Source organism: Colias croceus, chromosome 24 (genome assembly GCF_905220415.1).
Source record: "Colias croceus chromosome 24, ilColCroc2.1".
Classification (NCBI taxonomy): domain Eukaryota; kingdom Metazoa; phylum Arthropoda; class Insecta; order Lepidoptera; family Pieridae; genus Colias; species Colias croceus.
The window spans coordinates 93,096-119,833 of NC_059560.1; the positions used below are offsets into that span (position 1 = coordinate 93,096).

General features: G+C 34.1%; 1 protein-coding gene across 2 annotated transcripts in view; it reads left to right on the forward strand.

Moving 5' to 3' along the window:
• Positions 1–26,738, forward strand: part of LOC123702706 (protein Skeletor, isoforms B/C) — a 58,777-nt gene that overhangs the window by 19,734 nt on the left and 12,305 nt on the right. For both annotated transcript variants that reach the window (XM_045650493.1, XM_045650491.1), the window contains exons 2-6: positions 3,385–3,522; positions 11,035–11,216; positions 12,959–13,121; positions 16,697–16,824; positions 17,191–17,328. In XM_045650493.1, the coding sequence (XP_045506449.1) occupies positions 3,385–3,522; positions 11,035–11,216; positions 12,959–13,121; positions 16,697–16,824; positions 17,191–17,328 (749 nt within the window). The remainder of the gene's footprint in view (positions 1–3,384; positions 3,523–11,034; positions 11,217–12,958; positions 13,122–16,696; positions 16,825–17,190; positions 17,329–26,738) is intronic.

A 26,738-nucleotide genomic window follows, 5' to 3' on the forward strand; every position in this document is an offset into this window, starting at 1 on the left:
GCACAAAACAATATAATGGGATCAGTCACAATAGCGGCGTATGGCTCGGCGTCTACATGATTTATTGTTAACCTTTAGAAAGGTTAGCCTTGATACACTTAACTAGAGCACGCGATAGTAGGCTGTAGCGCAACTATATAGAGGTTAGAGTCGTCGGAAGGCGGGTGAGAAGCGACAGTATTTTTCTGTGACCATTTAAGGCACGTCACTTTCTTGAGAGCACTTTCGTTCCACGTAACAGCGGGCCTCAAGAGTGCAGGAACGTTATATGTACGTAATGATCGCTATGTACTGCCAGTTGCCACTGCCTATTCATACTTTAAGCTATTTACATGGGAGTAATGGAGTAATAGTATGTTGTAGTGCGTTTTCTGGAACGAAAGAACATGGTTTTGTTTTACAGGAAGCGGTAAAGATCGCTCTATAGAGCTTTTTTTCATGTATATGCAAAGTTTTCATCTAAAAAATTAATAAGTTTATGGCGCCAAACTTGATTTAGGAAACCAATAATTACATAAAAACATTAATGATTATAGTATTGAATATATATATTCTTAGTTTATCCTCGTTATTTGATATTGTCAAAAATAATACTTGGAGTATCGTATGAGGAAACATTTTTATAATACCTATTAGCTATAAATACCATTTAAAAATATGAAATACTTTCTACAAAGGAATAAATAATTTAAACAGCAGCAAATTATTAAAATGTGATAATTCCAATACGTAAGTTTTGCTCAATTTATTTCCATGTTGTAATTTAAAAGATTTAATTTTCTATTTTTTAGATTATGACCCGAGGTTTCGATAGTTGCGATCTTTACTTACTAGAATCGATTCAATTAGATCAAGGAAATTGATCGGTGAAAAATTAATTACTTTGACGATAAGTTCGTATAGAAAATTGATCAGTAAAGAACGATACATCTGCCCTGTTACGCAATACCATAAAATGAATCGCGTTCAAAGTATAGTACGTATAACAAAAGCAGAAGCGTTGACAGCCAAAGTTTTCCCTTTGAGGCAGCGGCGCGGGCGGCGCGGGGTGTAGTGTAGCGGCTGATGAATTGCTTCGCGACAAGTGGCGCAATCTGATAAATACTTCTTTATTCCGCTCACACTTACCAAAATCTCTTTGTGCTAGTTTCAGCTTCCTTTAGATTATGTTTGGCTTGATATATCATGCTTTGAAATCTGGTTGTAATTATATTAGTCCTGCCTCTTGGTCTAATCAAATATAATATATTCTCCTATTTCAAGTTGCAGTAAAATGTTTAATTTATTACAATAGACAGGTATTATTTATTTAATTCCGAGTAATACGTACTTAGTTGCGAGTGTTAAATTAAATTATTTATGACACAAGCTGACTGAAGCTGAGCATGTTATAACGAAACAGAAACATTAAAGATTTTGAATTATAGTCCATAAATCTTTAATTTGTTCAAACTCACTGAATTCTCTTAATAAAATTCATCGCCGCTTTGAGCCCGAACTTCGTTGCAGACAGCACATATTGACTAGACTTGAACTAAGATTTCCAATACTTCAAATAATACATATTATTTAGTGCCAAACAATGAAATAGTAATGTTTCATTCTGTTTAATTCTATGTTAGTTATTCTTCATCGACTTTCTTTTTAAACTCTGCATTTATTCACGAGTTTAATCCATTCATATCTTAATAATTATATAATCGAAATTCATACTTCGCTATCTTATAATCAGTCTGGATCACCATGCCCTTTAGCGAGTGGTGCACCGTGCAGTTCGACAGCTCACCTTGTTCCACTTATTTAGCACGTAGTGTCGCCAGCCGCGACTCGCGACACCACGTGTGATCTGACCTACACTAAGGTCCCTATTATTGAACTAGAATATCTGTATCGAAGACTAAAGAAGACTAAAGTAGTATTATTTTCACAGATTAGTTCAATTTCAGATAGCATTATTGATTGAAGTCAAAGTTATTTTCATAGACCCTACGCTTGATAATTTTAATACCTACTAATGTTTAATTTCATTCATATGACTACGTAATTGGAAAGTGAAATCATAAATTGAAGCATTATTTCGAAATGGGTCATATATTCTATAATAAACCCTTACGTATTCTGATCGTCACACCAAACGATACAAAATAAATAACACGCAATCCATAACCTAATGTAACGTTGATCGAATTCCCACGAGTGAATAAAAGCAATTCATCATAACCCATCCATTTGCGTCGTAAAAAGTGCAATAAATAAGCCCGTGGGTTTTGTTGGCGGAAGTGAGAGTCGTCCTTGACAACTTTCACCTGTTTCTGAACTTATTTCTGCTTCCTCGGCCGCGGCCGTTGAACTGAACGAAGAAAACAGGCTCTATCGCCGGGAACGCCTTACATGTAATTACTCAAATGATTATACACTGATTACCAACCGGTTTCAATTGCCCAGGAAACATGTCATGTTTACATCGGAATCATGCGATCCGGAAAATTGATTTGCGACAAATGTGAAGTGTAATTATAAAGTTAAATATAACTTAAACTAGTCGTCGTATGTGCTTTTTATCGCTTAAGATACATAAGTAAACAATTTTATAAACATTGGGTTAACAAACATTGAAATAGATATCGGTATCAATTCAGATCTCACCAGAAATTTGTAGGTACATTTTCGTGTTGAAAATCTAACGGGAAGTTTTATTTACCCGGCCGAGGCGAACAAAAGTTTTACTATATCGTATATTTGTTAGAACGGTGTGGTGTGAACGGAGATTATAATATTGTCCCAAATATCCACTTTCACAATAACATAATTCATACTGAATATAAAAATGCGATAAAAATTCAGACTTAGCTATTTTCATAAAACTTGAAGAATCACTTTACTTTAGGGCAACTCCCACGCGATTTCACAAATATTTAAGCTTTTGCGGGTAAAAATAAAAAGGTTTATTTATTGTATAGTATCGCATTATAAAAATGTTCGCATCCTTATGTCGATATTCGACCTCTATTTAGGCCAAGGATTTGTAAATTAATTAAACCATAAGGATGCGAACATTTTTATAATGCGATACTATACATAGTATATTAATACTATGTAGCAATATTTACTACGGAGCGCGGAGTGAGAAATGCGAAACAATCGTCGGAATATGATAGATTTCAAACTTTAATCGCAATAATATGTACGATTGTTCATATATGAAATATTATAAGCAAACATAACTACAAAATGAGCAGAATACATTATGTTCAGTGAAAAGATATAGGTAGAAATAGAAAACATTTATTTTTGTTAATAAAAAATTTAATTTGTGCAAAAAATATCTGCTTACACACATTCCATATCATTAATGTAATATATTATATTTTATTTGTCTCGCAGGCAGCTGCCAGGGCCGGCACTACGGCAAGGAGATCGGGGCGCTGTCGTCGCTGCAGCACGGCGTGCGCGGGCGCCTGTACGCCGTCGACTCGCGGACGCTCTTCCTGCAAGACTTCCACTATGACGGCGTTGGACCTGGTGAGAGGACAATTTGTTTATAAATATTTATTCTTCAATGTGCAATCGGTCAAATCTTATTTCATACATATATTATTAAAGTGAAATGTGCAAATGGCGGCCTTATGGCTCGAAGCTACCTTCAGGCATAGGAAAAAACACATACCGCATTTTTTTCTAATTATTGCTACAAAATTCACTGATTTTAGTTCAAGTAAAGTAATTTCATATCATTTTACTCAATAAATATTTTAAAATTGGAAACTGTATGTAGCTAAAAATTCGTACCTAGCTAAAAGATAATATTGACTTTGTGTGGAATTTGGACTAAATACTACAAAATCTAAAAATATGTACCAAACAAATCATATTTTATTGGGAATAAGGTTCGAATTAATGCATTCCATTAGCCATAGTTCAAGTAGAAATTAACTGGATCTCGCTATAGTTCTGAAATAAATTTTACCGGATGTTCCCAATTATATAACTTTATCGTGTAAACTTGTATTAAAAAGTTTAAACGTTTTATAACCGTATTTAGCTTTTGCTATTTTCAATTGTCCCGTGGTCTAAATAAATAACATGTAGTTGAAATAAAACTTAAGATAACCTATTTTTTTTTGTTCTTGACTTTATCTTGTGTGATATATAGAAAATAGAAATAGGGAACGTTTCTCAATATATTTTTATACACAGGATCAAAATCTTTAATTTCAGAATTATAATTCTTCTAAACTGGTGATTCACAACAAATTTAATAATTAAATTTAATTACTCAAACATAATTGTAAAAAATTTACATTTAAATTAAAGAAAAATAACTCCATTCATACCGCATCAAATCATATAGCTATCAAATATAATACACTTTTCCCTGAAAACCTTCAGAAGTCAGTTAAAAAGCAATTCAGTGTTCCGAGTTGAGGTGTAATTAGGAGCGTTACTGGTGAATAATATTCGAGAGGTGAAGATAAACGAGCTCGTTAAGCCCACTGCGCCTTCTCAGCAAATGCTGAACACACAGGGCCGTACTGGCGTGTACCACGTAACAAAGGGCGCGTGAGAACTATTTGATGACGTCACAAAGTTCGAAGCACAACTAATTTCATTCTAATTTTTTCATAGATAACCATGTTTCCTAAAAGGACATCTAATATTAATATTTCAGGCTTAAAACTAAACTAAACTTAAAAAGTTAGGATGTTACAATATTTTTGATAATAAAAACTTACGTAATGGTGCCGCAATTAAGTTTCAATATCTGAAAAGAAATTCTATATAAACAAGTTTTTTTTTGTATTCCAATAGCAATTTAAAAGCATGCATTCTGTTGACCAGAATAAAAACGTTTTAAATTGAGCTTATTCGACACGAGCGTTTCTGTTTTAATAGATTTTATTACTTTAAATGTTGCGCAATTGAAAGCTATTTCGAGTGTTTAATATTGAATTCAAAAGCATACATTTTTCACGCCGAACTACGGAATAAACGTTTTTAAATTAAAACGCTTTTGAGCCTAAAATAGGTTTTTTATAGGGAATTGAATCAATTGAGATTTGAAAAGAATAAGTTAAATGAATAGTAATATACATGTTTAATAAAAAAACACTGATAAAGCCACAAGCTCAGAAAATGTTCATGAAGTATTAGATTAGATATGAAAATTGGTGTAATTTGTAAGGTGACGCTCGGCGCGCCGGCTCTGGTTATGTCCTCTGGGTAAACGCAATTTACGTGTTGCCAGCCGCGTATTGCCACCACATTGCTAGTACCTAGTTATAGGTTAATTCTGTAACTCGCAACTCCATACAAACTGATTTATATAGTTTTAGTTATACACTGCTTGTTATCAAGCGATAGGTGAACGGAATTATTTATAATTGCATCTTTTCTTAAACTTCAACATTTTATCATCAAGAAATATTTCCTTTCTTATCAAAACATCATCAAAATATTTTCTGATTTGTTACAAATTACAATATGTAAATTAAAAATTGATAATAGTAATGAACAGATGCTATGTTTTAGCAAAGTCATCAGCACTCACGTATTTTTAAACATTTAAGATACTAGATTATTGGAATTGCTTTCCAAACCCATCGATCTTGTGCTTTCAGTATCGAAGAAAATTTAAGCAATTTCCAATCCACTTTTCCGCCCGACTGTATACCTACATATAGCAGATGGACGCGAGTACAGTCGCGCGGAGACTGCTCCCGTGCACTAGATTTCCCCGCAGACTGCCATCTTGCCAAAGGTTACTCTATTACATTGCTGAATAAGGGAATACTTTTAAAATATAAAATATTAGACGTCAAAAGCATACGATAACGATGCAAAACTGATATAATAATGTATAATTATTTCAATAAGACTATTCAAAAGTGCTTCTAGAAGAAGCTTAATTTAATATAATATAAGGCCGAAATGAATACGTAAAATGAGGATATACATATTTCAATTAAATTCTGTCTGTCAGGCACACTATGTAATGAGGTTGTTATCTTGAAGAAAACAATTTGCAAAAAAAAATCGTTCACAGAATATTATCAAAAATTAATGAACACAAACATTGAGTTTAATTAAACAGTAATGTGAATTGTGAAACACAGGTAACTGCAAATTGTAGCGAAGTCGTATTCGTCGGAATTTCATTTCGATTTCAAAGACCACGTTTGAGCGCTTGTTCACTTTCCTAGCTCTTCTGGATGCTCATAGTTTTCGTACAGCCTTTGATTTTACTTTTTTTGGTACCTTTTTCGGTATTAAAGGTGAAAATTTTTACGGTGACAGATAATTAAAACTTTAAGACTCTCACAGATTTAGTTTTTACTGGCTAAGTAATTTGTGGTAGATAATTAATTAATGTACATACATTTGAAGAGAATGAGAATTAAAACTAAAAAAAAAGTACAGTTAAAATCTAATAGTACGGCCAAAATTTCTGTATTATAGCTTATTGCGTTTTGAGTAGCTCCCACACTGTAAACCTGGTTCGTGGGGGCTGGTACGATTACAAAAAAATCTTGTCCAGGAACCGTCATTCAAAGTGTAATTTTAAATTTGAGTTCAATGTAGCATTACATCACAGAAACGTAAAGTTGAAGTTCGATTACCAGCGAGCAGCACAGGCGTCAAGCGCTTATCTTGTCCGTCTGATAAGTGGCTCTGCAGACGTGACAGCCCGACAAGCGGGACTGCCGCCAAATCTATTTCTGTTCATGTTTTTTCCCAATCAAACTGTAAGGCTCGACTCGTTCGATATTTTTTCTAGCAAATTTTTCCTGAAAATAGATCGCAAAAAGCAACTATCCAATTTTTATCTAGATCGCCTAAAACTTCTTTTAAAAGTCGTGTGTTTGCGTTATTTTCTGTATCCAAATTTTAATTCGTAACTTTAAAATTAGCATTCGTATTATCTAGTTTAATTGTATAATGAATACAGTGTATGGCATTCATTATTCATTGGGTATATATACTATATTTTCATTTTAAAATGGGCACATTAGTTGAGCCTAGCTGTGACGTCATTGCTAGAGCTGCCATTTGACCTTTAACGTGAGTAGCTCTTATACTAATTGGAGCAACGACATTTTATATTTTGTTGAATTAACTGTAAAAATATAGCTATTATAATTTATTGCTATTAAATGCAACATGAATTTTATGTAATTGAACAAATAATTGCCACTTTAAAATATTATATCAATGATTCTACAAATAGCCATTTAATAATCCAAAACAACACGGCAAATATAGAAACTTATTTGTGTAAACATTAAACAATGCGATCAAATTAAAAAAGTTCCGGTAGTTTTTAAAGAATTTTTTAATGAATTCACTCCACATTCCACAAGGATATTACAAAAGAGTTTGGATTGTAATACTTACAAATTACAAACCTTTATTATCTGGCCAGTTATCGCCGGCGTCTCCAGCAAACCGATCATAATTTAAAGTAAATTAAACTTTATTGCTAATATTCGTTTATATTTGAGTTGTTAAAAACTTTTTTTTGCTTTATGTTGATGTATGAAATTCTTTAAAATGTATTATATTAAATGTTTATAAAATTCGATGTTTAAAATCGTTAACATAATAAAAAAAAATGTACTACATAATTCTATCTAGTTACGTTACGTACGTTTTTAAATAAAGATTAATTAGTATACATCAATAATTGTTATTATAACCACACTTTATTTTAAATATGTATATATTCGTATAAAAAAAATAATATAAAATAATATAAATTAAAACTAAAATTAATATTCGATAAACCTTGCGATAAACTCATAAAGTGAGTTGATTCGGTAAGAGTATCCGAACTTGCGACGCAGCGGGCGGCCGGCGGGCGCCTGTGCTCGCGAGGGATTTTGTCAATTGAGAACTTGACTGAAAGTGACACTTATCTGCTTCCCGCGCTTTTTAGCTAAATTGCAATCTTGCGTTTTACAGTTTTCCGTGCTTACGCTTGTCGGTGTATGAGTAATGATATATATAACTTATAGTACCTATAGGAATATTAAAATTAATCGAGATTTGTTAATAATTGAAAAAAAGAAAAGAAACTAATTTGAAATTTAAAGGATAAAACGCGGGAAATTTACGAGGTTTGCTTATTTCTTGAAAATTGTATTGATAATAAAGTTAATATTTTTTCTATTATAGACGAATAAAAGTTCTTTAGTTTTTATATATTTCAGTAGTTACCTATTTGTAATAAAAGTAGATAATTTGTTAGAATGTTTTCTCATATTAATTATAAAAAAAAATCCCTAAACAGCTTTAATAAAGATGTAAGTAGATAGGTAATGAGTTTTATGACAGTGTAGTTAATCAAATTAACAGAAAGCAGTAAAATGTTTTAATTGCGGCCTTTATCGTAAATAGTGGTCGTACATGATAGATAAGAGAGCAATAACCAAACTTGTTAACATTGTAAAACAACCGTTTATTGAACAGCAAAGGAAAATATTCGCTATTATCAATTCTTTCAGATAAACACCCGAAAGAAGAATTAGTTATTATAATAAGTGCAATTACTTAATTCAAAGGGGCTTAAAGTGTTAAATAAATACGAGTTCCTGGGTCTCGGAGATCGATTTATTTACCGTTTCACTCGATTCATCTGCTCGGTAAAGAACGAGCCTTTTGATTCTCCAAGTGGTTATAAACTGAAGAACCTCAATAAAAGGTTAGAAAAAATCCAATGGCCTCTTGGCTTTTGTGCAAAAAGGCCTGCAATTTCCCATTTTTTCCCTTTTTACAGTGAGAAAGGGCTTAACGATTGAAATCAAAGAGTTTGCTTGAGCGTCCGGCGCGCGGGCGGCGGGTCTGGGAGCTTATGGAGCCGTTTATTTGTATTTACATAATTATTGCTTTTTGAGGATAAGGTAATTGGTTTAACGGCTCGTCGACATTTTCCTTAACGAGGGCGATGCTATCTATGAGGAAGTAAGTATTTTATAAGAAAGGGAAAATTCTTAATGCTTTTAAATATGGTTAATAAAGAGTAGTGGTGGCATCTAAAGAATAGAGAGATATATATTATGTATAGATACATTAATTATGTGAATTTTGTCAAGTTAAAGTAAATTTTGTTAAATTATAAATTACTTAATGTAAATACAAATACGATTTTGCATTTAAATAAATTCACTAATCTTCGTAATTTTAGCATAGGTATGTACAGAGAGATAAATTAAGAATTTGTATGGAGCACGATTGCCGCGCGATAACGCTCGCAAGCAAAATCCTAGGTGGATAGATAGTTATGTACTCGTAAGTTAGGTAGTTAAAGTAGGTAATAACTAAAATATTCCCGTTGTATATTTTTTTGATAATATCACTACTATGAAAAGTTAGAAAACCGTAAAGTTAAAACAAACATACTTTTTCGTATTTAGAGATGACACAACCCGCATTAGCCGTTTCTAACGTTGTGACTGATTGCCGATACAACCTGGCTGGCTTTGTTTTCCAGCAAAGCCGCGGAGCCGAATGGCACGTGGAGCGAAACTCATCTGTTCCCTGCTTTACATCTCACAGAATAGAGGCCACGCTCGACAATTTGCCTTTTAAATCTGGTTTTCATGACGCGAATCACAATGAGTCGCCGTCCAAAATAAAAGCTCGCTGATATTGGTTTTTCGTTGGCCCGGAATTTGTACGAAATAATAATTGAAATGCGTGAACAATGCGCTGTTTCGTTTCTATACAGATCCGCGATAATGTTATTTCGGATCGTATTTACGTAATCTGTTATTTAATGAACAAAGGGATGCTTGATTTATATTCGCTAGAATGCTGGATGTTTGTGTATCAACGATGAGTGCTTTATTATTGAAATTGGACTGGTTTACATTTTCGTATTTCTACCCTTTCCTTTAAAGTATAAGTAGTAACTTCATTAGTAGTCGATTCTATGGCTTTTAATTTTTTTTATTAAGTTTTTAATCCCTATATATTACCATAACAGCAACACACATAAGTACCGGACAGAATTTGTTTGATCAATAGGTAGGAAGTAAATTAAATTCCTTATAGAGAGTTGTAGGCAGTAATATCCAACCACTGAATAAAATTAAACTTTTAATAAAAATGATATTTCATCACAACAGGTGCGGAATCCTTTAATTAATTGTTCTTAAACCTAAAGCGGTTGGAAATCCTCTTAGTGATCGAAACCCATGGGATCTGAATATAGTTCACTGCGGAAGAGCTTTTTAATTATCAAGGTATTAAAGAAAATTGAAAATTGTAACCGGATATCATCTGATGTTTTGATAGGATCCTACAGTTTATGATACAGGGAAGTGACGTGAGGTTATTGACAAATGATAATCTCTCACGGTGTTATTTTAGGATTTTCAAATTAGATACATTGACGATAGGTTAGTCCTAATCTTTAAATACCGCCACGTAATTAATTTACTATCTTATAAAAGAAAGATGAAAATAATGAAATTGCAAACTTTTTTAATTCGAACATATAAAAACAATTTTAAAAAAGACAGTCTTGAACTGGTATATAAACCTTTATTTTAGATATAGTTTTATATTTCACATGACACGGTTACTGCATTGCTTGGAGTATCGGCCTAGTTTCCGGATATTTCAAATTTACTGCAAATATTCTGTTGTACGTTTTTTTTCTGGAGTGGATATCGTTTAAATTGTACATTTTTGTAGGATTTAAGTAAATCCCATACCATAATATATTAAATGCTTTGCAGATTTGTTTCACTGATATTTCTGTTTCTGCTCCATAGATTATGAAAGAAGCAAACGAATATTTTTTTAAGTGTAACTTGATTCTCCGTCAAGTTATAATTATAATAACTACATCCATACTTTTCATTTTTAAACAGCTATTGTTCATTGGATAAATAAATAAACAATATCCACACTTTATAATACGGTTACTACTTACATGTTCATAATAGAGTTCCGAAGACTTTATAATCGTACTTCTATGAACTGCTACTATTCTCCCAATAAAGTTTAATGAACACAAGTATTTCCCCCCAGCTGCGTACTTCTACATGGGCACGACGAAGTCGGCCAGCGCGGGCGCCACGCGGCTGCGCGACGAGCGCGGCGGCGCGGGCCCGCTGCGCAAGTACCGCGGCGAGGGCATCACGCTCTCCCTGCCCGAGGGGAAGACGCTCAAGGACTTCACCTGGTTCTCCGTCTGGTGTGACGACTATTCGGTGAGTTACCCAAACACAAAAAAGTCCCTTTCCAATTCCTCCATCGAGAAAGGGAGGATCTCATACCAGTTTATTCGACTGGCCGACCGTCAAGGCCCCGATGAATGATATCGGGAAGTTGTATATAATATGCTCTATAGCGAAAAACATTTCACTTGCGCGATTCAGCGCGAGGTGGCACTACAGATTTGATGATAACGACAAAGATGATGAGGACATTCACAGTAATTAACAAAATAAAATAAAAAATAAATAAAATAATATTTATTTGCTTAAAACATGGTACAGAGAGATGTCAAAATATTTCGATTGTTCATCATGTTTTGCTTAGTCTAAAGCATGCAAATACTGTCTCAATTTATATTAAATACAATATTGAAATTAATCACTTTGCAATTGACAAATATCATTCCACAATAATTACATTTAAAGGCTATAAATACAATTATAATAATTAACATTTATGGTCAAAAAATTTTTTTAAGCTATAAAAACAATTTAAGATCAACCATTTCTTTAGTTTATTTTTATATACATTAAATGTTTGGTTTCGTATACATTTAGGAATACGGTTAAATATTTTTATGAGCATGATAGGCCCACTTTTAGAGTAAAGCGCAGTTTTACAACGTGGCATACTAAGTTTATCAGGGTCTCTAGAGGGAATAATGCTCACGTTAGCCGCCCTTGTGAAATATTGGGGGTGTTTTTTTACGAAGATACAGCTCTCCAGTATGTACATGGAAGTCAGAGTCAGGACGTTTAATTTTCGAAATAGTGGCCGACAGCTTTCTAACGGTCCAACCCCGCAAATGGCTCTAATACATTTTTTTTGAGCTAGGAATGCTCTGTTAACACTTGTCGAATTGCCCCATAATCTTATATTATGATGTAAGAAGTAGAAATGTAAGTATGTCGAAATCAAGTTTAATGTGATGAGAAAACTGAACAATATTAGCTTTAAGACTGATTGAGTAGTTTTTTCTATTGAGTATTGATACATGTTTTTAAAATTCTATTAATAAATTAAATAACAACTTCTGTTTCACATTGAGTTTCCTATGCTACCGTCTTGGTTTGAACTGAAATTCGCTGACAATACGAATATCACACCTCAAACTTGGCAAGATAGAGGCAACCGTAATGCTGAAAGTTTGCCTACAACAGACATTGTGCAAAGCAAACACAAGGAAAGTACTTAACAAACGGGTCCCGCGGGACGCTGCATTGTCTCGAGATAACTCCGTGATAAACAGACGCATCTGCTGACTAAATGTAAATGTGGCCTGTAATAATATTGCAAGTGGCTCACTCGCTCCTGAGTTTTAGGTCTTAGTTAATCGAACAGTATCATATTTAATGTAGCTTTAAATGTGGGCGGGATAATGTTGCTACATCGTGTCTCTATCATGTGTGTAATTGTTCATATTGAATACTGAAATGCTCATGTTTATTTTATATTATAAAAATTGTTCAGTGACTGCTTCATAATCGTAACAGAAAAAAAATATTTAATAAAAAGTGGCGATTTTTCAAGTCACATGATTTTGATACATTTTTTACGTTGTATTTTTTGATATCGAATGGTTCACCGTTCAATGCGTTACAATAAATATGGAATAAATCCTAATCCGGAATCTGTCAAAACTTTTTTTATTTCTAAAAGAAGACACTATTTTCGCTGTTCAAATTTTATACAGGTACTAATAACATACAGCAAATCAACACAAACATTCCTCCAGGTTAACTTCGGCTCAGTGGACATCCCCGTTGGGCTGGAGTACCCGAAGCCGGTGAAGGTGGGCGCGCTGCGCGGCGTGCACGGCGTCTCCTCCGACCCCATCGTCGTGGTCGACGCGCAGACCCTGCTCATACCCAACTTCTCCTATGATGGAGAGGCTCCGGGTAAGTGCAACTAAAATATATAGAACTGGTGATGTCAGGGTAACAATGTATATTGCAGAATTTAGAAGTGTCGGTATTAACTGGGAGTTCTAGATAGGTTTGCAAAATATACATAACTGGTGCTGGTGTGTAAATCGTTAACTTTAAAAGAAGGGGTAGAGGAATTAAGATTGCTAATTATTGTAACTTAGCAATCGCATCGCTACAACGCGACGTGTAAGATTAGAGTCTAATGGCAACTTTTTTTATTCTGTTTGAATCGAATTTATGAATTGAATTTCTGTCTGATGATGTTGAATAAATAATTCAATCAGGGGTAAAAGTTTATAGAAACGTTTATTAGCTAACAAAAGCATTTGTGTGAACAAAAGATGTTAACTCATGAAAGGTGCCCTAGACTAGACCTAAGTAATACCGATGATGTAGCATTTATAATCTAATCTACCTTTTTCAGCGTCAGAAAAAGTGCTCCCAAATATAATCCCCAAAATAATTGGACCTGTATAATCTAAACCTTAATCTAAATTTTGGAGCTTAACGTTTTAAAGCCATTTTTCCAGAAATTATTCGAGTCACAAACCAGAATATCATTGAACATCAAAAATTATTTTTAATAAAAAACTAAGCCACTTTCAAATTGTCAGAATTGGACAAAATTTAAATAAGCCCAAACGGGAAGACATTTACACTCAAATAAAAAAATAATCAACAAAATCGGTTCACACAGTCGAAATATCTGAGGTAACACACCCAAGAAAAACAGTCGAATTGAGAACCTCTTGCTTTTTTTGAAGTCGGTTGAAAATACGTATATTTAGAGTTGTTGTACGCATAGCTTCTATGATAATGACAAGAATGACAAGCGTCGCAAACAGAGCGGAGCGAGCTCGGAAGCAATCACGGTAGTGTTACGAGCGCGCCTAGCACTGAATTTATTTTATTGGAACAATGTGCCCCGTCTTGTAGCGCTTTGAAAAGGTCATTAGAGATTTTCAGTTTTCAAATCAAATTAAATTTTGACGAAATAATGTCGAATCAAACGCTACGGGGCCGTCTTAGGAAGTGGCTAGAATGGATTTTTAACAATTTAGGGCTGATTTTTCAATCCTTGGTTAAAACTTATTCATCGAATAACGTATATTAAACTACCTACCATTTCAAAAATGTATTCTAATTGTCCGTATTTGACAGTTTACAGGTGACATTTTAAAATGTTCGTGTAATACTTTACTGGACGGATAAATTTTAATCAAGGATTGAAAAATCGGCCCTTAATAGAATAAGTCCTTTATATTTTATTATTTCTTATTTCTGATCAATATGTAATGTGTGTGTCATTTTAATCTGACTATGGGCCAGATATAAGCTGCAATCAAAGCAATGATTCGATCAAAACGTTTGCCTCATCTTTTATTTTTAAAATAGATCCATCTTATAAAATTAAAAATGCCATCACGCTGACAAAGGAGCCCTACATTGCCGACAGTAGCGACAATGTTTCAATTGTGTAGCTGTTAATATGTACTTTACAGCCGCAGGCGCCCAGCTCTGCTGCGACAGAATTATTCATAATTCCTCGTGTTGGAAATTTATAGAACAGAATTTATTAATTTCTTCAATTTATAAAATATTCCAAACTTCCGAAAACTATTAAAATAAATTGTTTCGTAGAAAAATGTAAGTTCGACAATTTTATATGTTCTTTTTGGGACAGGACTGACAAAGAATCATCTAAAATTAACATATCAGCATACGTATTTAGGGAGTAGCTTAGTATCCTATCTCTGAGTTTAGAATCAAAAGCAAATAAACAATAGCTTTAACAGAAGCAAAAACAATCGAGATATCACAGATAAATACCGGCTCATGACTGAGCTGGAGCTGATATTTGTCCATCGCAAAGCTCTGCGAAACTGTAAACATTCACAAAATAAATACAAACGCCGGCCGATCATCGTAACGAAAGGGAATTGATAATTTATTTCACTCGTGTTGCATTTATCACTTCAACACTATCATTAATTCCGTTTATGAAGTTGGCACGATATGTTTATTGATTATTTAAAGGTAAATTTTTCATTTGATCACCATCACGTTTGTGTATGTGTGTACGAATGTGTGGAGTTTCACAAAATATCTGATTGCTTTTTACATTTTCAAAACAATACAGTCTTTTTTTGCATTACTTTCAGAATAATAACAATCAATTAATCTCTTTTAAACAGGAACGTGATTGCCATCTCTGTCAATTTTATTTTATTTTCCAAATAGATACGAATTTCGATTTATTCCATTATGTTTACATTTAACTTTTTGTTTATAAACATTCATACATTTTTCAATATCGAAGCAATATTTCAACAATAATTATCATATACTAATTTTTGAATACCCCCATACCCATACCTTAATTAATTTTAGACATAAATTAATTTCATTGTGTAGAAATGATTTTAATTCTAACATCACTAGCTTGTTAGCAGACAGACGAGTGACACCAATTGTCGCCAAGTGCCAATATTCTGTGCCTTAAGCTTCTTAACTTACGCGCCTTCAATAATTAACATGATGAATTTATGACACACATGAGAAAATAATTCACAGACAATCATAAATATTTTGCAATAAATAAATCAAATATCTATAAATAATCTCTCAATGAAATAAGCGTTAATTTATATCAGTTGCAATGGTCGTGACTACATTAATAACATGTGTATTATGTTAAGATATTTTTGACGTGATAATTTATAATAATTTATACAGCGTTGAATTCCTCTATGTAAAATATGTTAAACTTTGCATAAATTATGTTCTACTCGAGTACCTACGACGTACCGTAAATTCAACTTACACATGAACTAAGAGGTAACCTAGTTTATAATCTTCTATAAAACTAATCATTTCTTTTATTTCTTATACTTACATTTCTGTAGTAATAGTCGTCGATAAGGTTTTTTATCAATTGTCATTGTTAGGCTTTATTAGAAAAAAAAAAACCATAGAAGCGAAATTTTCAAACAAAAGGTTTTCGCGATCGACTATTCTAGAGATCGTCTTGCAATGATTTCATAGTAACTCAATAAAAGGGAATGTACCGCCGTTGACCGAGTTATGTACATGATCCAGCAATAGTCGGGATACCGGGGAGCGGCAGGGGAGCGGGCCGGGAGCGGGAGGGGAGGTGTTATCGCGGCTTCATATTGAATTTCGTTTGGATCCGCTCTTGATAGCGGTGGGATTGAAACAATTCCAATACCGGCATTTGTTTAATGAATATAGCGTGGATTGCACCCGCCATCCGGGGCCTACAGATAACCTTATAGCTTCGAACAATCATCCAGATTTAATATAGACATCATTTATTTTTACAAAACACGAATAAGGTTAAATAATTTTATAGATTTTGTTTAGGTAAAATGTAGTTTTACAAGATGATACGATTGATAATCTATTCTGTGGGTTTGAGCAAAATCTGACCTTTTTCTAAAGTTAATCTTACCTGTTTCATAATCTCTAATACAAAATTCTGTATCTAGAAAGAATTATAAATTAAATTGCTGTTTTTTACACAGACGCCAAATTCTGGGTGGGCCGTGGAGAGAAACCGTCACCTGAAGGCATTCGCATCCCCGATGAGAACGGTAAAGAAACGCCCTTGAGGAAATACGATAAGAAGACCATAGTGCTGACTTTGCCTGGGGTAAGAAACTTCATGTTTAAGAAGATGCTCCTAATCTGTTTGTTGTTTTTCCAAGAACTTCTAATTCGAAACGTGTCATATTCCAAAATAAATTTCAGAATATGAAGAAATTTTTGTTAAATAGTGGAACATATTCTTTAATCTTCAGCAAAGATCAGAATACAAGAATTTTCAAGTTTATATGATTAATTCTTAGTTTATAGTTAGACAACTGTCTGAGCACATTTTTCTAAACTTCCCAAAACTTCATAGAATATTAAAAGAGTTACTTGGTTAATACACAAAAGTAAATTAAAACTTTCTACTTCTACTTGCAGCATAATAAAAGATACGTATTTTCCCGTACTAATTCGTATTCCGTTACAGGAGCTGACAGTGTTCGACATCGGCCACTTCGGCGTGTGGTGCGAGGCGTTCACGGTGGACTTCGGGCACGTGTTGTTGCCGCGCGCCGCGCTCGCCGCCGCGCCGCCCAGCCTGAGGATGCTCGGCGTGTCGCCGCAGGTGGGTGTGGGGTGTGACGTCACGAGTGATGTGTATAGTAGTGTGCGTGCGTGTGTGTGTGACGTCACGGGCGCTGCGGTCACGTGCTACTGTGTATAGTAGTGTGCGTGCAGCGTGCGTGTGTGACGTCACGGGCGCCGCGTGGTGCCGTATACAGGGTGTTACGAATAGTGTACTATGTTCAATAGAACTTGTAGTTTTGCGGTGCGCGTTCGGATGGCAGAGATCGGCGCGTAATCAGTAAGGGATGTAGAAATATAATTTATTAAATAGATAAAAATGAGTAACATTTTATTTGATGATATTTTTTTTACTCTTCTTAGGACACTAAATCTGTGACATCCTGCATACAGTTTATATGGGATTTTGGTAGATTTTTTTTCCTAGGTGAACTATTTCAGGATATCTTTTTGTATATATACAGTATATTATTTACCAATTTCAGTCAATTTCGCTACTTTATATTCATATAACATGACAGGATTTGATTTAATAAAGTTTTAGACTAGTCGTAACTCGTAGTCAAGACAGAAAAAGTTTTACCTACATCAGTAATAGGACTAGACTTCGCCATTTGAACTGAAATATTACGATTCTAAAATCGTTATACTACGTTTAGTTGTATTTCTTTATTTTTTCAAGCGAGGAATTGTGCAATATAATGAAAGTTTATTAAAATTTGTCTGTAAAATTCAATGCACAATTACCGCGAGTTAAGTAAATTCGTAATTCATCGTCGCAAACGCAGATCATTATAAACTTTGAATAGAACAAATTGCGAAGCTCGGTTATTTGCGACTTAAATATATTCTTTCACGACATTTGCACAAATAAATCGTTATTCATTTGAATGCAATAATTACAATCGGGCCAAGGGTATATTATATTATCTGTACGAGACACACAGCCGGTGTTCAATCAATTAATTCACAATAATCATACGTTATAAGCTCTATTCTATATGTCGAGTGTTGTTTATGTTTAATTAAGATTTGTGCAGAATTCGTGTTCGAGGATGCTTTGTGTTTAATTCTTAAATAAGGCCTCTTTTAATTAAAATGCGTTTGAATAATTCAATCGTTATTTCGTAATGTTACGAATAAAACTGCTTAAAGCTTTCGTAATCATTTATTTTATTCCAAAGTGGTCCACACAAAGCTTTAGAAAATATGATCAAAATATAAATGAAATACCTACTTTTGAATATATGGACCAGTTTTATAAGGGACTCTGATATGTAGATTTTAATTACGAATTATGTATGCACATACATATAAATTTTTTTTGTTTATCTCTACAATGCATTCAATTTAGTTTGACGTCCTTTAAATTCCTTAACTTTTAGATGAAGAATAAATACAAGTTTTGCAATTATATAATGTGTTGTCTCCGCTGTTACAAAACCCATAGAAAGCGCCGCGTTAGCGTGTCGTACGGTGCAGTCTGCAATTTGCTAATCTATACTAAAAGTGCAAAGATGATTTAACAACAGATTTTATATAATTACTTTCAAACCGATTTTTTTTTAATTCTTAACAGTAGACAACTATTCAAGAGTGACATAGCAAATTTTTTTCGTTCTGATTTCGAGCGAAGTCGGGCAAGCAACCGCATCGTTTAATACTTATACATTATTGTAAATAGCAACTGTGGAATATTAAATATTAATATGTCTTAAATGTGACAAAATTGTCACATTTGTTGTCAGAAAGTCCCCAGTTATTTAAATTAATATTTATTTAAAAAATTAATTAAACGCGAGAATGTTGACAATGTTCGGGTACGCTCCCTTGCGGCAGCTATGCCGTACCTTTTGTACATTTTATCTAAATATTGTATTTGTAACTAATCATTGTAGACATGAAATTCGAAATAAATAAAGCAAAGATTTACATCACTTAGGGCCGATTTTTCAATCCTTGGTTAAAATTTATCAGTCCAATAAAGTACACGAAATTTTTAAAATGTCACCTGTAAACTGTCAAACGGACAATTAGAATACATTTTTGAAATGGTAGTTTAATACGTTATTTGATGAATAAGTTTTAACCAACGATTGAAAAATCAGCCGTAAAATTTCAGAAAAACTTAGTAAGTAAACAATGTCCATGATATTATATTATTGTGTCGAAGAATGAACAAAAATCTAAGACATAAAAAAACGGTAGTAATAATAATAACAAAATAAAATGCATTTAACAATAGACGCTTCGTAATCCCAACGACAATCCATCTCGAAATTGGTGGCGCACTTTATCAAAAAATGGACAATTTCCAAAATGATTTAACTAAAGGAGTACTTAGGCTGGCGTTGAGAAGTGAACATGAAATTAATAGAGGCGCATTCACCCCGAACCATTTGGATCGCCTCCAAACGTCACGGGCTTAGGACGTGCTTCACGAGGCAGGAAAACGTAGCGATAGTTTAGAATGAAAAGAGCCTTTTGATTGAAAGAGACGAAATTTTACTTTTAAACATCGATAGGGATGATATTAGATATATTATGTGATTTTATTTGTGGTATGTTGTTTGAATATGCAGTTATGCTCTTGCAATAAAAATAATACGACGTTTAGGGCTTTTTCTTTTTTCTCTTCGTCGTTCATATTCTTCATATTTCAAAATCGTTATGCTCAATATCCAAATTAGAATAATCTACTGTTGGGAAATCAGTAAATCATCGAGTCAAAATCACCCACGGCTCTAACTGAATCATCTACCCATCCTTTACCTTCATAGACAATACAAGAAAAACGCGACATCTAACACATTCGTATGTAAACAGCCTTAGTATAGCGAGTGCGCGGAGGCCAAATGTTCCTCACACAAAAACTTCAGTGCCCGCGGCAAATTGCTTTTGTGCGATTGTCTTCATACAATATTAAACGAATTGCAGTTATGTAACACAAACAAAGCTGCTTGCTTATCTCTCATAACTTTTATTCAAGCTTCATCCCGTCCTTATAATTTGAAGTATACCTACACCATTTGTTTTCTGAAAAACATGATTTCACAAAATTAATAAACTTTTAGTTTTTCAAACCAAAGTCTTTGTTAAATCAAAGGTTTTGTATTGTTGTTTATGAATTACTAATATTTTTTTTATAATTCATAGAGGTTGGTAATGTTGTTAAAATTATTTGACCTAGTAGGTATCTGATAAGCGTATTAGAGAAAATTCGGTAGATATGGTCTTTATAATACTAAGTAAAACGAATTTGTACATTTCGTTACAGGATTGTTTGTCAGTCAAGTTAAACTACTTAACGTAACTTACTCAAAACAAGATAAGAATATCAGGTAAAATCGTCAAAGTTGTAACAATGTTAAGTTGTTTGTTTCGCTACTCCTGAAAATTAAAATTGTTAGAATTATGCACTCTTTTTAAGAAACAATCTTTATTAGTGACGCAAATAATATAATATGCAATGGATATGCGTTCGGGATGATATCATTTAATACTTTTTATTTACTTGTTTTTACAAATCAAAATTTATTGGAGTCTATTGTAAGATATGCCTGAAAATTTGTGGAGGAACAATAATTGATTAACTCATTTAGAGCCATTAGCCATTTATGTAAATTTTTTTAAAAAATTATCCATGCATAGACGATAGGTTATCTGCAAAGTTGTCGTGTTTCTCTAGTATAGTAAAGCTCGTTCTGCAGAAAAGCAGCGCTGGCTCTGCAAAGCGCAGTTTTCAGCGAGTTCGATATTTTACGATGTTTTTACTGCGCTCGTAAATATTGTGATACAACGAATATTGTTTATAACATTTTCCTCGTAACTCGTTTTGAAATTATCATATCTTTTACTGTGAATGAGAAATATACGTCTGTATTCTGATAATCGAATGGTTTATATTTTTATGACGATGTGTTGTTACAAGCGGAGGTAAATATGTTACCAAATATTGTTTGTGCACTCATGTTCCCAGAAAATAAAAACAAATATTAGTTACGTCTAGATTACACAATTTTAAAATATTTTTGATTATAATATAAAATACAAACTACAAAAACGAGTACCAATAACATAAAAAGCTAACGTGGCGTGTCTGCTCTCGCTTTAAAATAAAAACTGCCAACAAAATACACTTTAAAAAATGTTTTGGCTCTTTTTAGCATGAGTCTGAAATGTTATTGGTTATTGAAAAAAAAAATAAAGTCTACTTTATATTTCAATCTGCAATCAGTCTATTTATATGCAATAGTTTTAAAAAACAATAACAGTGAATGAGATAACTATCTATTTTGAATAATAGAAATAGATTCAAAAGTAATTATTATGGCACATTCGAATTCGCAATCCTTTATATTATGTCAAAGATTGCATAAATAATAATTAGCATCATCATCATACATAATCGCTATTCACACATTTGCGAAATCGAATAAAATGCTTTAAAGCGTTTCGGAACTCGGTCGTGAGTCGTGAGCTCATCGAGTCACCAATTTGTTACGAGACGCAATCTGCACTCTTCGACGGAACGCCTTGAGATTTAACAGCTTACTCGCCTTTGAATTAATGTCTTCATACTGTATTATGTTGAGATGAAAACACGTATCGTCGTTTATGAAGTAATATCAATAATGAACACGAAAGAGAAAATCTATCCATAATTAGATTAGGGGAAAAAATTAATAAGGCTCGCCAGAATAATTTAAACGTCGATGCCTTACTAATAAACGAAGAAACGCTATTAATCCTACGCCTAATCAGTGTTTGACAATCATCTGAAAATATAACCTAACGCTAAGACTGATTAGCAACAAATTTTATTAGTAGGGGGTAAGTGCATCATCACACAATCACGCATCCTTCCCATCCCCATGCCATCTTTGCCCTGTCCTGAGTGGAGGTTCTTGTTGCAGAGCCGCAACAAAGCGCTGTCGGCGGCGTCCCCCCGCGCGCCCCCCGCCCCGCGCGCCCGCAAGCCCCTCGCGCGCCTCGACGCCACCACGTACCGCCCCCCGCGCCTCGGCGCCGGCCCCCCCGCCTCCCTCGCCCACGCGCCGGCCCCCTCGCACCTGCGCCGCCGGGCTGACCAACCCGTCCACAGTGACCAACCGGCCCACAATGACCAACCACAGGAACAACAGAATGAACAATCACAACAAAATGAACAATTAGAACAAAATGAACAATTGGAACAAAATGAACAATTGGAACAAAATGAACAATTGGAACAAAATGAACAATTGGAACAAAATGAACAACAGAAAGCTCAATATGAACAACAAAAAGCTGAATATGAACAACAAAAAGCTCAATATGAGCAACAAAAAGCTCAATATGAACAACAAAACGCTCAATATGAACAACAATCAAACCAAAATGAGAAAGAACGCGCAAGCATCGCAAACGAAGCAGAGAAGCAGAGCGATGAAAAATATGAAATCGAAATAATACCGCAGACGTTCACGCTGCTGGACCCGGCGACGCAGGACCTGCTAACCGTGCAGCACTTGAACGAGGAGCGGCGCCGAGCGCTTGAGCTGCAGAGCTTCCTGTACGACGACCTGATCCGGCAGCAGGGGGAGAGGGAGCGTGTGGAGGCGCTGCGCGACCGGCACGTGCAGCTGGAGCGCGCGCGCCTGTCGAGGCGGTACCCCGGCGTGCCGCTCGACCACGGCCGGGACTACCGGTTTGACCTTGACCCATTTGGGAGGTCGCGGCTCTGATGCAACGCTCGCGCAACACATCCTCTCGTCTCATCCGCGGTCAATCGATTGCGCCACGGTTTCCCAATCGTTCGTTGCCCTTCTAAACGCTCCTCTCACTAGGCCTTGGCGATTAGATTCTGAGCTGTGATCGTTCATTGTCCCTTCCCGTCATATGATAATTAACCGTTCCGTTCACCGTGCGTCGGAACCTACCGATTCCGCGGTATATTGTGTTTCGATGATGCCAGTAAAAGTGATATATTATAGTGTAGACTGTAGATAGATCGTAAACTTCTCGACCGCCTTCATAAAAAGGCCATTCTAAGTTTAGTGTAGAGTAAGTGGCGGGAATATATTATAACTTTACAGCGAACCGAAGGAATCTTATACGTTCGGAAATTTTGAACACATTGTAAAATATATTTTGTAACTTACCTTGGAAATATTTTCTCAGCTTTTGCGGCGATGTGAAAAATATATTACATAAACGATAAAATATACTATGCACATTTTGATGAATTGATAGTAACAATTCGCTTGTATCCCAAAATGAGTGAGCAAGCAGAATATCTATGCGCTGCATATTCTCACGGTAAAGTCTATCTGGAGGTCAGATCACAAGGGTTACTATAATTACACGATGCCATAATCTCTATACATAAGTTCCTTCGGTGCCTGCCGTTCGTGATAAATTGTGAAATATTAAGTTGTTATTTTTTACTTTTATACATTAAAGCGATATATAATACTCATAGCAATAAAGCTTGCCAAGCACTTTGCGTTTCATTTCTATCCATTACTCCGAACGTCTCATGAAAATATGATAAATTGTTTCAGCGTTATTGCAAATGGTTGTTGCAATGGTGAGTTTTTTAGACCATTGTTTGATCGTTGAAGTTGTCACTTCGTTCATAAACTTCTTGTTTCTATAACTATAAAAAATAAGTATGATAACTTAAACATGGGTCCTATTCCGTTGGCCTATTCTATTGGTTGGTCCTAAAGGGATCTTCATACAGATAAATATCATTGAAAAACTACAGCTTCTGTGATAAATGCTCAGTCAAACGTGATGTATCTGTTTTGCATACGATTAATTGAATCTAGGACACAGATAAAGCAGTCGACAGCTCCTAATTTATAATCTTAAAAGACATAATATTATGATAAGTACTGCAATTACGCAATTTAAAAGGTCAAATAACAAACCTAAATTTATTATGTTCCAACATAATATGTATAACGTAACATAACAAATGCCTAAATTTTATACAAAAATATTCTCCAAAGAGACAGGGCGTTGGTGGAATATAAAAGAAAAGGCATTCGTATATAGAACACGCAACACAATAGAGTTTTATAACATAGATGATAACTCAGCAAAGAATGCCTCCATTCTTCATCACGACAAAGCGAATTGGCAACGACTATACTTTTATTATTACCGGCTTTCATTGCTCAAATACTATGCTATATAAAAGTAAATCTTACCATTTTATATTTTAAGTCGCAATTTCGCCTTTGCAATTCAGTTATATAGTGTTTTTATTGCATTCGGGTCAGGCTTAGGTTATAGCTCTGAGCTTGTGCGTTAGTGCGTAATCTGCGGTCTATTATTCAGCTAATTAACTATTAAACTGTATGAATTGTTGTTTACAAGACATATTCATCTATTAATATTATACTCTCCTATTGAAATATCTTTAAAAATATTATCTACTAGCTTCCGCCCGCGACTCCGTCCGCGCGGATGTCGGTCTTCGCGTGGATGGTTTGTTTCTCCATTTTGAGTAACTCTGACAATGACATCTTATAAATATCTATCTGATCCAAATACGGCTAGGCCTATAATAAATTAATAATACGCAACGTGTCTTCGCGGTTCTACAGAACAACGTCTATGGATAACTGAAAAAGTAAGATTATTTTTTTTCTACGTATTTTTCCAGGATAAAAAGTATCCTATTTTACGCCCAGGATAATAAGGTATAATTATACCAAGTTTCATCGAAATCGAACCGCTAGTTTTCACGTGATGGCTTCACATACAGACAGACAGACAGACAGACAGACAAAAATTTTTTTAATTACATATTTGGGTTTGGTATCGATCCAGTAACGCCCCCTGCTATTTATTTTTTCAATATTTTCAATGTACAGAATTGACCCTTCTACAGATTTATTATATGTATAGATTTAACATATTTTGATATGGTTTTACTGCCTAATAGCTGTGGATATTGAGCAAACAATTTCACTTAACGTTTTACAAAAATAATAGAATGTGAAACATTCTGGCCTTCACTTACCGATTGTAGAATCTTTGACATATTAAAAATTACCTCATCTCACGCAACGTGTTTGCTATCTCCATTCTATGAGTCAAGCTAATAAACGTGATACAAATTATTAAGAAACATGTTATGGACAATTTTCTGCTGTAATAAGCCACGAATGCATTACCGATTGCTGTTATATACAACTGGGGCTTAGGGAATTGAATGTGAATGATGAAAATATTTAAAGTATATGAAATAATAATGATAATCGACCTCATGTGTAAAACATATTATTAATATAAGCGTCTAAAACGAGTGTCGTTAAGATACAAGTTTTCCGTTGTTACTAAACATGCATGAAACATAACTAATAAAAAAGTTTTTATACATAAGGAAAAGGGGTGAGAAAATTGTACATCTGTGACAAAATTTATAAGGCACATGTAAATACAATGTTTAACATTTTTTATTCTAAATTTTGTGTAAGTAAACATTTAAATACCATTCAATTGTTCATCGACGAAGGTTGAGCAAAATGAAAATTATTTTGAGTTTGAGTTTGAAGCATCGTGTCATTTGCGTAGGTGACTCTAGTATCCAAGCTAGAAGAGATAAAAGTGACAAAAACATCGATTTAAAGCGGCCATAGCCCATCGATTGCACTTTACCGAGCGTTGATCTATTCATAGTTCATACCGTTGCAGTTGCGTTATTCGTTTTCCATCGTAAAAACTGATTGCAGCCGCGTGCATCGATTGAAACCCGGATTGATAAAGTTTATGTCTATCTGTGTGATTATTGGAAGTACATAAATATTAATTTTATTGCTTTATATTTGATATTTCGTTTAAAGCTTGTATAGAAATGAACTATGATTTTTGTAGAGTCTATGAATAATTATGTATTGGGAATTATAGTTGAGGTACCTACCTATGGCATTGCTGTTTTTGGAGGATAATACTCGTATCGTGTAATCTCGATTAAGTATAATGTTTTGAATAAAGCAAGAAGTAAAACAGATCAAAGTTATGTTCACGTATACGTATTGCATAAACCTATAATAAGACATAATGTGTCTTGTTATTTAGATTTCTATGGACATAATATATTGCTCTTTCAATTTGTTAATACAAATTGAAATAGCAGAAGATTTAGTGAAATTGCAAAATACAGATTCCACGTTACCTAAAATATATATTCAAACAATATGAAACAAATCTTTTTGAAGTTTTAGGTGAATCAGTTGAAACAAACAAAAGGAATCTAAGCACTAACATAATAAATAACAAAAAACACATTACCTAGAGTCACATACAGCAAGCAAAATGTGAAATATTTAAGATATGCCCAAAATATTCGAGTCACAGAAGTCCTGTATACGCATTGCAGGCCCTTGGTGACCCACTGGTGACCCACGACCCTCATGAATAACTCTATTTGCCATAAAACGACTTACCTAACCG